Here is a 16,223-nt window from a genome sequence, read left to right as displayed (position 1 = left end):
AGAAAGGATGCAAAGTAAGTTGTAAAGGAAACAACATGTATAAAAACATATGAGAAAGAGAGAGAGAGAGAGAGAAGGAGAGAAGAGAAAGAGAGAGGGAGAGAGACAGAGAGAGAGGACACAAAGTAAGGAAGTTGGAAGGGAAAAAACATATAAAAAATACGAGACACAGAAAGAGAAATAGAGGGAAAGAGAGAGAGGTAGAAAGAGAGGGAGAGAGGTAGAAAAAAAGAGAAAAAGAGAGAGAGAGAAGCAAACATCATTAGTATGTCTAATGTGTCATTATGTGAGCTTCCTTCAGGGCCTGGACGAGGAGCTGTCTGGCTGCATCACGCGGGTCCTGCTGACAGGCTGACGTGTACACAGCCTCACGCGGCCGCATAAATTACCCCGAATTAAAAGCCTGGACCTGTGATGTGCCCTCGTCTGCGCTACCGAGTCACATGTGTCAGGTGTGCTGCTTCCTCTCTCTCTTTCTACCTCTCTCTCTTTCCCTCTATTTCTCTTTCTGTGTCTCGTATGTTTTTATTCATGTTTTTTCCCTTCCAACTTCCTTACTTTGTGTCCTCTCTCTCTCTGTCTCATTCTCTCTCTTTCCTTCTCTCTCTCTCTCTGTCTCTCTCCCTCTCTTTTTCTACCTCTCTCCTTCTCTCTCTTTTCTTCTCTCTCTCTCTCTGTCATGTATTTTTTTATATGTTTTTCCCTTTATAACTTACTCACTCGCATCCTCTCTTTCTCTCCCTATTTCTCCCTCTCTCTCTCTTTTTCTCTGTCTCATATGTTTTTATACATGTTCTTCCCTTTATAACTTACTTTGCATCCTCTCTCTCTCTCTGTCTCTCCTTCTTTCCTTCTCTGTATTTCTCTTTCTCATATATTGTTATACATGTTTTATCCTTACTTTGCATCCTTTCTCTGCCTCTCTCTCCCTCTTTTTCTTCACCTCCCTCTCTCTCTTTCTCATGTTTTTATGTTTTTTTCCCTTTAAAACTTCCTTTGTGTCCTCTCTTTCTCATTTTCCTTCTTTCCCTTTTCCCTCTATCTTTTTCGCTTTCTTCCTCTCTCTTTCTCATATTTGTTTTTATGTTTTTTTTCCATCCAATTTACTTTGTGTCCTCTCCTTCTCATTTCTTTCTTTCACTTTTCCCTCTATCTTTTTCTCTCTTTCCTTCTCTCGTTCTCTCTCTCTCTCTCTCTCTCTTTCTCATATGTTTTTATACATGTTTCATCCTTACTTTGCATACTTTCTCTGCCTCTCTCTCTCTCTCTCTCTTTCTTCACCTCCCTCTCTCCCTCTCATGTGTTTTTATACTTGTTTCTTTCCTTTACAACTTCCTTTGTGTCCTTTTTCTCTTTCTTCCTCTCACTTTCTCATATTTGTTTTTATAGGTTTGTCTTCCATCCAACATAATTTGTGTCCTCTCTTTCTCTGTTTCTTTCCCTCTCTCTCTTTCTACCTCCCTCTCTCCTCCTCTCTCTCTCTCTTTCTCTCCGAGCAGCTGGATGCTCTTTCCCTGCCTGTCGCTCTGGCTCTGTCAGGCCTCGTCCGCTCGGGCGATCCGCTAGGACACCCGTGTGGCATTAGGCGGACCCGCCGAGGTAACGGGGACATTAGCGGGGACTCGGAGAGAGAGAGAGAGAGGACGGCCTTTTCCCTTCACCCTCGGGGCCCGCAAAAAGAGACAGAGAGACAGAAAGAGAGGGAGAGACAGAAGAACGAGAGGAGGAAGAGAACCTACGAGCGACACGAGCCCAAAAACAACAATTCTGTCCCCTCGGGGACAGTATACACTACAATACTGCTGCTAAATACTCCCGTCTCGTCACCTGCCGTCCCCGGGCCCTACCTGCCCTGACCCCTGGTGACCCCGCATTGTTGTCGTGGCGACGAGCCGTGACTGAACCGCGAGTGGACCACTCTTGGGCGAAAAAAAATAAATAAATAAAAAAATGAAATAAATAAATAAAATAATCACAAAAAAAACCCCACACACACACACACACACAACACGAGTGGCCGAGTTATTAGCATGCATGAGCTGCGCTAAACAGGAAGACGGAACAAAAAAAAAAACAGGGAGACAAAAGCGGCGCACCGTGCTGGAAAGGTCACTGTATTGTATGTGACTTAAAGGGCTAAAGTGGAGCCTGACGATATCGGGCCGGACAGCTGACAGAGACTTCCTCTGTCTCTCCGCCGCTCAACACCAGAGAGCGCGGCGACGGCGGCGGCCCAACAGCGGCCCGGCAAATTGACTCCGAACAGGGGGAGCAAGTGGAGTCGGAGGGGGGGTTGCTGTGGTGTCGGTAAAGGGATGAGAGGGGGTTTAGTTGGACGAGGAGAAAAAAAAAGAAAAAGGAAATAGAGATTCAGTAATCACCATTTTTCAAAGCAGCTGGTGGCTTAATTTGACTCCTCTTGCTCTTTCGCTCCCTCTCTCTCTCTTTCTCTCTCGTTCTATGGTTCTCTCTCTTTCTCTCTCTCTCTCTGCTACTTTGCATATTTGCAGCATGGAGGCACTGCGGGCCCTCAGAGATTGCCTGCCACGGCGTTGGAAGCATGTTGTTTAAAGGCAGAAATGCCTCTCAGCGATAGCTGTCTGAAATGTTTTTGCACACTTTGAGAGTTTGCATAAAGATGAAGACATTACTCAATAGTTCCATTAACCTTTCGCGTGTGTGTGAGTGTGTGTGTGTGTGCCTGTGTGTGTGTGTGTTTGCACGCAAGTGTGTGTGTGTGTGTGTTGCTGCATAACCGTATAAACTGAGTTGCATGGGGATACTATAAATTGGTGAATAATTGAGAGACGGTGCCCTAAATCAAAATTCTCAATCTTTAAATTTAAAGCTGAACCTGTCGTGGATTTTAAAAAAATGTTATGTTGCACATAATTCTAATAGAACAGATCATAAACCAATAGAAAGCCAAGAGAAAAGTGCACAAGACAGTTAAACAGTAGCTAATTTTTTTTTTTACTAATTTTATGTGATTTAGAAGACGTTTTATCATGTTTTATCATATTTAGTAATTGGATTTTTTTTATAAGCAGTTTATATTAGGATATTAAAAGTCTTCTTTTGTGTGCAGATAGATTACAGATAGAAACAGCATTATAATATCTTTCTATAATATTTTTATATTTTTTCTTTCATCTACAGTGTAATACCATTTGCTACAGTATATTGTTAAAGTTAATTGTATATTTCTTTATTTTATTTTACTCATTCTAATCTATGTTATAAATAATATTGTTCTCAGCATACTAGTGGAAAAGTTTTTTTTTTACTCACCTGTATTGTTAAATCTGATTTAATTTTGAACTATAATATTCTAAAATAAGTAATTTAGAGGAGGTGATGCCTCCCAAATTTTACTTTCAGATCAAGCGAGTTAAGCTCACCGTTTCAATCTTTCCCTACTTACGTATATACTGAGTTACTGAAATTTGACCAGTGTTTGCTAACATTGGTTTAGCACACAAATCACTTTAATAATCACTTTCATTCTCGTCTTTTCTTTCCTTTCTTTTTTCGGTCTTTTTGACGGATAACTCCATCGCTTCATGGTTGCTGAAGGTTCATATTTTGCCGGCAGCAGGAGAGACGAACCTGGTTGGCTGGCTACTGTTGGGGCTCGGAGCTCTAGCTAGGCTACTGATTGGTTTGCTTGCCCCGTTGCAGCGGGGCTGTACAAACCTAATTATGATATACATTTTGGTTACATCATCCAGACCAAGAACTATGTAGTCTAAAATCCTTAAAAAAATATTAATTTGTCCTCACAAAGGGCTCTCATTCATAAGAATGACACAAATAATAATTAACAAGCAAATAAGCAAATTCCCTTTAAACTCAAATATTATGAGATATTTTAATCCACAAACGTCTGCCACGTGTGGAGGTGAAGAAACGGACTTGCTGGATGAAACGAAACAAGTCTTAATTCAGCTTGAAGTGTAGAAAATGTGTCGGGAATCTTCAAACTACCTGATTCATCCATGCAAAGAGAGAGAGAGAGAGAGAGAGAGAGCTGGGGGCATCTACAATCCGTGTATCATTCGTTCATTTGATATTCAATTGAGAATCAAAATCGGAAAATTAAAAAACCAATTCGTTTTTTCGTTTTTCGTTTTTGAATATAATACCAAAAAACGAATAACGGCTTGTATTTTGTATTTTTATTTGGTTATCCAAACAAAAATTGGAAATTTAAAAAACGGACCAGGAGCCGAATTTGATTTTGATTTTGAACTTGACCCATTTGTGTGCCCCGGAAGTTACTGATTTGTTTATTCTTGGTGGGTTTCACCTGAAAGATCCTGCCGATTTTTTCTGTTGTCATATCGTCTTCTTTCACTGCAACGCGTTTAGTTCCTCTGAACAAGATAAAACTCTCCATCCTCAACTCCATCCAAAGCCTACAGCAATACAGACTGTGTAGATAACACTGCAGTGAACTCCCGCGCAACAGAAACCCACCAAGAATAAACAAATCAGTAACTTCCGGGGCACACAAATGGGTCAAGTTCAGACAAATTATGTCTGTTTATTCTTGGTGGGTTTCTGTTGCGCGGGAGTTCACTGCAGTGTTATCTACACAGTCTGTATTGCTGTAGGCTTTGGATGGAGTTGAGGATGGAGAGTTTTATCTTGTTCAGAGGAACTAAACGCGTTGCAGTGAAAGAAGACGATATGACAACAGAAAAAATCGGCAGGATCTTTCAGGTGTTTGTCTAACGTTCCGTAGCTAAATGTCATATTTAGTTAATACCTTCAAAAAGATCTTTAATTAGGCCAGAATGTGGTTCCAGTCCGGCCATGCTGCCTACAGCAATACAGACTGTGTAGATAACACTGCAGTGAACTCCCGCGCAACAGAAACCCACCAAGAATAAACAAATCAGTAACTTCCGGGGCACACAAATGGGTCAAGTTCAAAATCAAAATCAAATTCGGCTCCTGGTCCGTTTTTTAAATTTCCAATTTTTGTTTGGATAACCAAATAAAAATACAAAATACAAGCCGTTATTCGTTTTTTGGTATTATATTCAAAAACGAAAAAACGAAAAAACGAATTGGTTTTTTAATTTTCCGATTTTGATTCTCAATTGAATATCAAATGAACGAATGATACACGGATTATCTACCAGTCTGGAGGGAGCTGGGCTTTGAGATGGCACATTCGGATGCCCTCTTAATGCCCTCTTAAAGCAGGAGGATGCACAATTCATGAACTGTGCACTAAGCATATGATTCAGGATTTTAGGTGCTATGTATAATAGATTTGTGATGCATTAGTTATAGAATATATAATATATAATATTGAGGCCATTATAATATAATACAATATTGAGGCCATTAAGACAAAAAGTTTTTTAAAGCAATTATTGTGGCAAACAACGATGAAGTAAAAATGTCCATATTGGAATTTGGATGAGAGAAAAATATAAATACCATTTTTTTCCACACTATAAGAGGCATTTAAAAAGCCACTCCATTGAAGTAGCAGCATTAGCATTAGCCGCTAACCGTGCTAAGCGCTAGCTCTTTCTATGTTCAAAGATGAGTATATCAGACTGTAGTCTCTGTGTTTACTGTATTAAAACAAGCTACGTGGGACGAACTGCTAGCTAATACTTAGCCTTAGTGTAAATCTGGAAATCTAAGCTTACTGTAAATAAACGGAAGCCCTTTACTCTTCCAAATAAACCGTTTTCACGAGAGAAATCTGTGTAGATTAACATCCAGTGCTTGTTTTACTTTAGAAGGAAAGGTTTTTTTTAAGAATTGCAGTTTACAGTTTTGTTTACTTAGCTTAGCTTTACATGTCTCACCACTAAGACCTGCTTAAATTAGAAGGAAATCATGGCGATACCCCTGTTCCTTACTAGTGTATAGCATAAAGTGCTTTATAATTTGATGTGCCTTATGTATGAAAAATAATAGACCAGAAAATAGACGTTTATCAATAATTGCGATGTGTTCTAAAACCTTGGTACTGTGGTTTAAGAACCTCTACTATGAGTCTATCACACACTCTTTCTCTCTTACCTGCTTGCTCCATCATGATGTTACTGAAGCCCCAGTGATGGTAAAGGGTTGCCAGGTCATGAGGGCTGCAGCTCTTCAGGAAACCGAAGATGTCGGTAAATCCTTCTGGACTGTCTGGCGTTTGCTGCCTCTTGGGTTGATTGGAGGAGTGAGAAGACGACGATCCAGATCCAGCCAGGCCTAGTCTACTCCAGGGGTCTTGTCCTGGTCCTGCTGATGTTTGTGCGTCCTGTGGTTGAGGTTCGGACCGGCTGGGGGTCTTCAGTGTCTGGAGGGTCTGCAGGGTCTGGGATTTGGGGCTCCTCTGCTCGGAGACGTTGTGTTTGCTGGAAAGCATGAAGCGAAGTCCCTCTTGGGGAAGCAAGCTGATCTCCATCACCCTGCTTCCAGTCTTTGGGCTTGCGACTTTGCGAGGGCTTGTTGTTGGTCGTGCTGTACTTGTAGACGTGGCGATGTGCTGGTGGAGCTCCATCTTGCTTTTGGTGTTTCTGACCTCGTCGATTCGGGACTTGCTGGGCTTGTGTTTGGAGGCGTGTGCGGACCCCCCGGCGGGCGCTGGCTTGCTTTGCGAGGGGCTGGATTCGCAGGTACTGTTTTGAGGCTTGAGTTTCTTCAGTGTTCCTGCGGGTGCAGGTTCAGGAGGGCTGGTGCGGAAGGTGCGTGTCTGGGGAAGCGAAGGGCAGTCCTTGCCTTCTAGGAACGGAGGTGGTCCAGTGCGTCTCTTGAACTCTAAAATCGACTTGGGTGCCTTGAGGCCGTTTTTTAGCGCCCACTTGGGGGCCAGAGTGGCGCTGTCAACTTTATGTGCAATTCTCTGGTGGATCCAGAGAACCTCCGGGTAAAACGTGGCGTGGGAACAGTACGGACACTGGAGCCTGACCAGCCTTTTCTGCAAATCTCCTTCTCCTTTTGAGGAATCTACTTCCATCGAAAGGTTCAGAAGACTGGAGTCGGCTTTCTCTTCATGCTCTTCTCGGTTCTTCTCGTCCCCTCCTTTCCCGTCGCTGTTCTTGGAGAGAGTGGTTTTCGATGTGGTTGTTGTGCTGCTGCTTGTCGACGCCTTCTCCAAGTGGGTGGAGGTGGTGTAGGGCCAGTATGGCTGCTGGAGCAGGGCGTTCCTCAGCCTGGGGAAGCCTCCGTGGCTGGTGGAAGGACTGTTGCTTTGGCTGAATGTGCTGGTTAAGGCCTCACGCCTCTGACCGCGGTCCCTGATAGCCGAGTGCTGGACATGCACGTGGACCGTCATGGCGGATGGGTCGGAGGTGATGAAGTCACAGTGGTCACAGGTGTATGGCTTTTTGTCTGCAAATGACAAAAAAAAAAGAAAAAGGATAAAATGAGATGAGCATTTGCAGTTCTTAAAAGGAGGTGGTAGTAACCATATTACTATAAGGTACACTATCAATTCACGTCTATTTTCTGCTCTATTTTCATGCATTAGGTGCTTCGGATTACAAGGCGTATTTGCGACACTACTTAAAAGCAGGGTTTTCATCATGTTTTCCTTATAATTTAGCAGATCTCGCCGTTCTACACAGAATTCTCGTCTGAAAACTTTTTATTTGGGTGAGTAAAGTGCTTCTGTTTATTTACAGTAACTTTAGATTTCCAGATTTCCACTAAGGCTAGGTGCAACAGCATTGGCATAAGCATTAGCAGCTAACCGCTAGCACTAGGGGGATGTAAATCCCAGTCCGATGTACTCAAGCCATGAATCTTGTGGCCAGAGTTATAAAAGTATGGTCAAATGCAAAGCTCACTTTATTTCTGTTTTTATGTACAAGCTGTAAGCTGTTAGCCTAAGAACTCTATATTTCATTATTTTTTCCTTCAGTTATTCATGCATTTAATTTCCTTAAAGGCCCTGCAAAATATTGTACACTGGGTTTTGTACCATTTCAGTTTACAGACTGAACCTGAGGAGCTTCAATGGCAAAAATGAAAGGGAAAAAATATGGGGATGATTTAAAACATTTGACTGTTACCGTATGTGCAGGTAATGCATCCTATCTAAAGCAGAAAGCTTTTACTGTTTACGTACAACCAAATATTCTAGAACACACTCATATATATGATGATGCTTTTATCATGTGGCCACAAGATGGCAGCACTTCACTGTAGAAAGTCCAGTTGCTGGTGAACTGCTGAGGCCTAAGAACTGAAAGCTGAATGATTGCTTCCCCTAAAACTGTATTATTCTGTTTTTAAGACCTTTATAAAGTAATTTTATAGATTTTTTTTGTTACATCACATCTATCTATCTGTCTATCTATCTATCTATCTATCTATCTATCTATCTATCTATCTATCTATCTATCTATCTATCTATCTATGTGTAGAATTTTCCTTTGGGATCAATAATGTATCTATCTGTCTTTCTGTCCATCCATCCATCCATCCATCCATCCATCCATTAATCCATCCATCCATCCATCCATACATACATTATATATTTATTTACAGATAGAAAAATGGGTAATTAGTTTGGAACACAATATTTTGCCTCATCCTCATTTTACATCATACATATTATTTAATTATGTGACATTATTTGGTTTATGTAACACTAAACTAACAGGGACTACACTCATATATATGTAAAACTACACTAAAAATCCACCACAAAGCCTGTATATTCTGTATTTTTACGCTGAACAGGCCGTGTTAATCTTCTAAACCGCAGATCGGTGATCCGTGTGGAACACAGTAGCTTCTTCCTCCCACACTCTGTGCTGGAAGCAGAACATAAGGAAGGAATAAAACAGAGCCGAGCCTGAGAACAGCCTGGATCCACCTTCCCTCATCTGTCAGGGAGATGTTTGTTTACTTTCGGGCTGTCTGTGAACCAGCGGTAGCCTCGTCTCTCTCTCTTTCTCTCTCTCCCTCTCTCTCTGTCTTTCTCTGTCTCTCTCCCCCTCTCTCTCTCTCTCTCTCTCTCTCTCTCTTTCTCTCGCTGTGGCATCTGGTTTGTATTTGTGGCTCAGAGTGGCCACTGTACACAGTTTGCTTTCTGCTTCTGAGCTGATGTTTTTCAGCCAGGCCGCAGTGGGAGGTCTTCTCAGACAGACTATTCACAGGTCTGACCATTAGACCCGTTCCCATGCATTAAACACGCCTCTAAAAACTGACCCCAACCCTGTGTTACAGCTCTGGAAAAAAATAAGAGAGCACTTAAAAATGATGAATTTCTTTGATTTGACCAAATAAAAAAACCTCTGGAATATAATCAAGAGGAAGATGGATGAACTGCTTGGATTTTTGCACCAGGAGTAAAGCAGCATAAAGTTATCCAAAAGCAGTGTGTAAGACTGGTGGAGGAGAACATGATTTGTTTTCTTTGCATTATTTGAGGTCTGAAATCTCTTCACCTTTTTTGTTATTTCTCATTTTCTGCAAGTAAATGCTCTAAATTAATATTTTAATATTATTATGTGGAATTTGGGAGAAATGTTGTCTGTAGTTTATAGAATAAAACAACAATGTTCATTTTACTCAAACATAAACCTATAAATAGCAAAATCAGAGAAACTACCTCATGAAGACACTGAGATCAAAATACCAAGAGTCTGCAGATCTGTAATCAAAGATTAATGTTATACTTATTTAGAAGAATCTAAAGTATAAAACAAAAAAAAAAAAAACAGAGGAGTAGTTTGTAAGGGGCACTGGGTGATGTATGGGTTTAGGGGCGGAGCCGGAGGGAGAGCTGATTGGGTTGAGCAGTGTGCCTCTGATATAGCAAGATGTGAGACACAGATGGTTGGACGTCAGCAGCAGGGGGGCGGGATTATTGGTTGGCTTATTTGCATATTGTGACACATAATCTTCACCTATAAGGTTAGGAAAAGTTTATAAAAATGTTTTTTTTTAACAGGACTGGCGTGTTTTATTACTTTATAGGAACACATTTCAGCTTTTAATTTAAAAAATATATATGGTTTAGGGTTTAGTGACTGGTTTAGTGTTCCAGTTTAGCTTTAATATTGTTTTTAGTAAATTAAATTTACAATCTAGAAAAATCTTTAAAAAGAATTTTATAAAACAAGAAAATGCATTTTCTTGAACCTTTAAATGCAAAAACAAGTAAAACAAGCAAAACGAGTGTTCTTTAAAAAAAGGTCTGTGTAGAGAAAGGGAAGAGAAGAAAAAAAAAGACACACACACGAGAAAAAATCTTCAAGGGTCTTGTCTTCCTGAGACAGGAAATCCTGAAATAGCATCATGCAAAGAGGGCTTCCGAGCTCACAGTGAAACAAGCAGAAAATCAGAGAAATCAGGGGCGGCTAATGCGCCGCAATAACTGTAAACAGCCCGTCCAGCTGCTGGGACCCCCGCCAGCCCGCGGCCTCAGAGCAACACGCTAAACTAAAATCAGCTGCAGCTGCTTTTAAAGGAATTTCTAAACAGAACTGAACAGAAGTGAGAAGCAGAGCACTGAGTGCATAAATAAAAACAGGCTTGTTTAGCTAAATAAAGCAAAAACGAGAATATATATCATTAATCAACCAAAAATCACTAATAATACTGTTGTTACTATAGTACTATATATATATATATATATATATATATATATATATATATATATATATATATATATATATATATATAACACTACTGTAATACTGGGCTGCAGTCTGGAATTAATTTACATGCATTAAATCTCTGTGTTTATATAGTGTTTATATATATTAAAATCAATTGTTTTTTATTGTTAATCAATCACCAATCAATCAATCTTTATTTTGACTTGGAAGTTCACTGGGCGCAACCCTCATTTTCAATGACACCAAAAAGATATATAAATAATAACTACATTATAACTACACTATAAATATAAATATATATATATATATATGTTTATTTAGTGTATGCGTATAAATATACACATACACTATATGCCAACATTTTAGAACATCCTTATTTACCAGTATTATTAACTTTTAACCTCTTTTTAAAGTCTAGTTAACCTTTAAGGGCATGTTTTTTTGTTTTTTTTTCTCATTTCTTGCGTTGCCTTTAAAATTGTATTTAAAGGGAAAGTTTTACATTTAAATTGTCTGTACATTTTTAATTTTTAAAACAGGTTTCTAATCTGAATATGGAGATTTAAAAAGCATGTTTAAAAACTAATTCCTTTGATATATATATATATATATATATATATATATTTTTTTTTTTTTTTTTCAAATCACTCCTGTTACTTTTTATGTTTTGAGTAACAGGACTGAAAGTAACAGAAATGTGTTTTTAGCGTAGAATTAGCAAAAACACGAGAACTAGCTCAATTGCGGCTAATATGCTAATAGCATGAGGACACTGAGCACATTCTAGTGATTTTCCTAAAAATTATATTTTAAAAATAAACCAATAAGATCAAAGAATTAATTTAGGCAACAGATTTGATGTCACTTCCTGTTGTAGATGTGACTTCCTGTTGTAGATGGGACTTCCTGTTGTAGAATGTTCCAGGTGTTTCAGATGATCAGGGTAATATGTTACTGTAACAGCACTGACTGAAAACCCCAGGGACACAACTAAAATGTGTATTATAACTTAAATATTATTAATAATATTATTATTTTATTATATAAAAAAAATATTTTTATATATTTTTTAAAGCATAGATTTGGAGTCAAACAACAATGCAAAAAAAGAGATTGGGGACAGGAAACAAATTCCATTTTTTCAGTGTTCTAGGTAGTTTATTAGTATTATTATTTGTTTTATTATTACAAATCTTACTTTTGCAATTAGTTGTTTTGTGTGCACATTTTATACATCACCCATCAATAGAAAAATGAGGACAACTACATGTCTCTTCCTCTTTTTAAACTGCCACCAATGGGAGTATGCAGCATAATGCCTTTTATCCGCCTTTTAGTCTTTTCACAAAGTGAAAATCTAATTTAGCATCTGATTAAAAGCCTCCAGAGGGTCTTATTCTATTGGCAGTGATTTTCTAAAGAGTTGCATTATACAGTACAAGCTGTTCATGCACAACTGAGCACAATTACCTGTGTCAGCAATGAGGGCAAAGCAGCTCACTAATAATTCACTAATTAGAAGTGATTTCAGGATTTTTGGGACATGTAATTAGTATATACATACAAATAAATCACATTAGGAAAAGAGGTCATTATACAGTATCATTACACAGCTCATACAAACACAGTCAGCAGCTGTGCTTCAGATTTTACCCACAAGATGTCTCCCTGCTCCATTATATAGAGCCTGGAGAACACAGCCAACGAATAAAGTAAATATTTACATTACTGATATTGAAGGTATTTTGGTAGAAATACAGATACTAGGAATTAATAATAATAAAAAAAATACTTCTGTAGAAGTTCTGAAGAAGTATCAACTCAAGCTTTTTACTCTTTAAGTAAAAAAGTACTGTAAAAGTACTGTTTTTTAAAAATACTTAAAAGTATAAAGGTAAAAGTAATGTAAGAGGAAAAAATGCATTAAAGCATTATTGCCATTTTAAGACACAATAATATAATTAGAATATAATTGGAATAATGTATTTACACTTTGCTTTTTTAATGAGTAATAAACGTATTATTACTTACGTATTACAAATATTTAGACATTTAAATTGGAATGTATTAATATTTGAATATTCTCAATAATTTGTAAAAAAAAAAAAAGTAAAAAGAAAATAAAAAATACTGATCTCAGTAAACATTAATGAAGTTTTATCCATGTATTGTTAATACGCTGATAATGTAATTATTGCACAACAATTCATAAAGAATGGGCCAATTAAAATGCATCAAACTTTGGGAAAGAATCTTTTTACATTGTCTCCCATTAAAAGTCAATATTAATCAAAGTTTTTGCACTGAAGTGACAATAGCGTCAATGGTGACAATTGCTCAGTTTATCTGGAGAAAACAAACAAAGAAAACACCACTACCCCTCTACAGTGTCTCTACACTTACTTAGTCTAAGCCCTAGTCTACGCACGCATTATCCATCAATAATCCCTCATTTATGAGCCATATATGGTCATCCAGGGGATAAATGCATATACAGCTCTGGAAAAATAAAATAAAAATAATAGACCTCTTAAAAATAATGATTTTCTTAGATTTTACCAAATTAAAAAAACTCAGGGAGGTGTAGCATAAAGTGAGTAGCATATCCAAGTTATCCAAAAGCAGTGTGTAAGACTGGTGGAGGAGATGCATTATTATATTTGAGGTCTTGAAAGCTCTGCATCTTTTTTTTTTGTCATTTCAGCATCTTCAATAAATAATAAATGCTCTAAATGACATATAAATACATATTTTTATTTGGAATTTAGAAGAAATGTTGTCTGTAGTTTATAGAATAAAACAACAATGTTCATTTTACTCAAACATAAACCTATAAATAGCTAAAATATAGGATTTCTTTTTACAATTTGTTCAATTATTTGTGGCTTTAGACTGCTTACAATACAATTCCTGAACAACTCCAGAGTGGAGTCTTATAAATCAATACGTTAAATGTACAGCGAAGCATCAGCGAAGGTCACCGCACTAAAATAAGGTCTCTGGAGGTATATTCTCTTACCTGTACCTTCAGGCTGTGTTCTCTGACTTTGGTCCTTGAAGTCCGCTGCTGTCGATTCCTCAGATTGAGAAAGAATGGGATGTTTTTTAGCAGCGAAGAGGCTCTCTTGCAGCGAAACCCCGTTCACGCTGTCGCCCATGCCTCCGTGTCTTATGAGCATGTGTATCACCATCTGTTGCTGAGTCCGAAAGCCTTTTCCGCACTCCAAGCATTCCGAGGTCTTGTTCTGGGAATTCTTCCGGCCGTGGCGGGGAGAGGGACGGTACTCGGAATCGCTCAGACTCTCTGCACTTCCTTCTCCCGTGGATGCCTGCCCACTTTGGTTCCTTGGTTGATCAGCGACGTTACTGCTGGAGCTGCTTGAACTACTTGAACCTTGGGTCACCGTGCCTCGTCTCTTCTTGTTGGGGAGACTCAACGAAGCATTCAGTTGCTTCTTTCGTTTTTCCGTTTGTCTCAGTAGCACATACTCGCCCTTCTCCCTGTCGTACGCCACGTCCGCATCTGCCAGCCTCTCTTCCCAACCCAAGCCCTTCTCTGAGACCTCCACCACCCTGCCTCTGGTGACCACCTGCCAAGCCTGGTAACTGCTCACAGGGTCCAACTCTGGGATTCTCTTGCCAAGACTCCCCTCCGAAAGCTTTTCCGTCTCTCCCGCCGGTCGAAGGTTCAGGCACTCTAGGAAGCGTCTCTTGGTAACAGGCGATACAAAAACGTCGTCGCTCTTGTTAACAGGTTGCTCCGCACTGTTGTGCACCCGCTCGTGCACTCGCTCATGAAGTCGCAGACTCTTCCTGTCATGGAAGAAGTTCCCGCACTTGGCGCACAGTTCATACCGGCACACTTCGTTTACCAAGGAAGCTTCGCCCTGCGCCACGTTGTTGATGGTAGCAGGTGTCTCAGAGTCGCTCTTCGGCTTGGCCTTCGTGCCATGGGTCTTCATGTGGCTGCGCAAGAACCAGGGCTCGCGGAAGCGGCGTCCGCAGATACGGCAGCCGTAATCAAGCATGCTCTGGTGCTTCTTCATGTGAGCTTTGAGGAACCAGGCTTGAGTAAACACCTGATCGCAATGGTCGCACGGGAAGTCTCCTTTGCCAAGCTCGTTCTCTTTCTCTGCTTCTTCTTCAATGCTGGGGCTTTCCTCCAAGGGCAGGTCTTCTTCTTCTGCGGTATGGGTCTTGCTGACTCGGGATTGCAACTGATTCGGTTCCTCCTGATGCAAGGCATCATGGAAGTCCTGCATATGCTGCTCCAGTTCGGCTTGACTCCGGAGTCTCTTACGACACAGGGAACATTGTTTGCCAGCCTCGTTGGATGTCCTCTCCTTTTTGACGCCCTTCTTTCTGGTTTTGGTGGATTCCTCACCGTTGACAACTTTATTGCAGGCAGAGGTGCTTTCGGTTGGACTTGAACAACCACCCTGATCTTCAGGTACTCCTCCTTCCTTATCGCCTCCTTCTTCTTCGGCCCCTTCCTCGCCACCCGCAGGGCTCTGGCTCACGCCGTCCAGCTTATGGCTGCGGATGTGGGCCTTCAAACTGCCTTTCTGTGCCGAGCGATGCTGGCAATGGGGGCACTTGTATGGCTTCTCCCCGGTGTGCTTCCTCATGTGCTGCGACAAGGAGCTTAGGAACGGAAAAGTCCTGCCACAGAGCTCACAGTTATGTCCCTGACTCTTGTCCTCATCTGCATCTTTATTGGTGGCCTTGGCGAGGGAGTCGTTCGCCGTGACTTCTTGCCGTTCGACCTCCATATCAACCCTCGATCTATCGCCGGTCCGATCCCTTGCGCTGCTGCTATCTGTCCCCCAATTCGTTATATCCTAGAAAATCTGGGTCCACTTTAGTCATATGTCCCGAATCAAAGTTCTCTTCGCCAGAAGCGGCATTGGTGACAGACGTCTGGCCGTTGTCTTTACTTTCTTTACTTTTCTCACTTGATTATGGCTGAGGTAGCTTCCGCTATGAATCATTTTACTGACGGGAGTCCTGCTTCATTGTGTGACCTGTGGGGAAATGACGGAAACAAGAGCAGCATTAGAAGATGAGCCAGCCCCAGCTGCTAAATATAAGTTTGTACGTATAGATGAGTAAGCATTTCTAATAAAAGCACATAAGGGCGGTGCTTTTGTGAGTTTATTTGCTTTGGTAAGACGAACAGCATTGAAAAATTGGGCACGGGCATCCCTGCTATGTTTGCTGGCATGCTCTTTTCACAATCTGCACATGAGCACAGCTTTTGTTAGACCTACATAAATGTACTTATTAATCATTAATCAGTCACATTTAAAACCATATTCAGAAAGAAGAGTGAAAGAAGAGTCACTATACACACTATAGCACAGCGAGCTGTATGATTATAATCTAATCCTAATGAACAGTAAGTATTAAGGCTGCAACGATTAGTCGATATAACTGACAATATCGATTATTTAAATTTGTCGAGTCGACTATAAATGTAATTGTGGTCCAATGGGAGACGGGTAACAGGCTTACTCAGACAGTTTACACTCAACTTAGTCTGTGTCTCCAAAAGTGCCCAAACACAACAGATTTTTATAACATATTTAATCACTAAATATCAGTACTCTCCACGTTTAAACATTAAAC

At 40.1% G+C, this 16,223-nt stretch overlaps 1 protein-coding gene across 5 annotated transcripts in view; it reads right to left on the bottom strand.

Annotated features, from left to right (window-relative positions):
- The window catches only part of znf516 (zinc finger protein 516), a 67,654-nt gene that overhangs the window by 12,054 nt on the left and 39,377 nt on the right, over positions 1–16,223 (bottom strand). For 4 of the 5 annotated variants that reach the window (XM_022667362.2, XM_049475715.1, XM_022667361.2 and 1 more), the window contains exons 2-3: positions 13,615–15,619; positions 6,052–7,353 (exon numbers count right to left, since the gene is read on the bottom strand). In XM_022667362.2, the coding sequence (XP_022523083.2) occupies positions 6,052–7,353; positions 13,615–15,367 (3,055 nt within the window). In that variant the 5' untranslated portion in view covers positions 15,368–15,619. The remainder of the gene's footprint in view (positions 1–6,051; positions 7,354–13,614; positions 15,620–16,223) is intronic. The other variant, XM_022667363.2, reaches the window with a different exon arrangement.

The sequence above is a fragment of the Astyanax mexicanus genome, chromosome 3 (genome assembly GCF_023375975.1).
Source record: "Astyanax mexicanus isolate ESR-SI-001 chromosome 3, AstMex3_surface, whole genome shotgun sequence".
Lineage (NCBI taxonomy): Eukaryota > Metazoa > Chordata > Actinopteri > Characiformes > Acestrorhamphidae > Astyanax > Astyanax mexicanus.
Note: the sequence above shows the minus strand (reverse complement) of the source record. Positions and strands in the feature narration are given on the sequence as shown.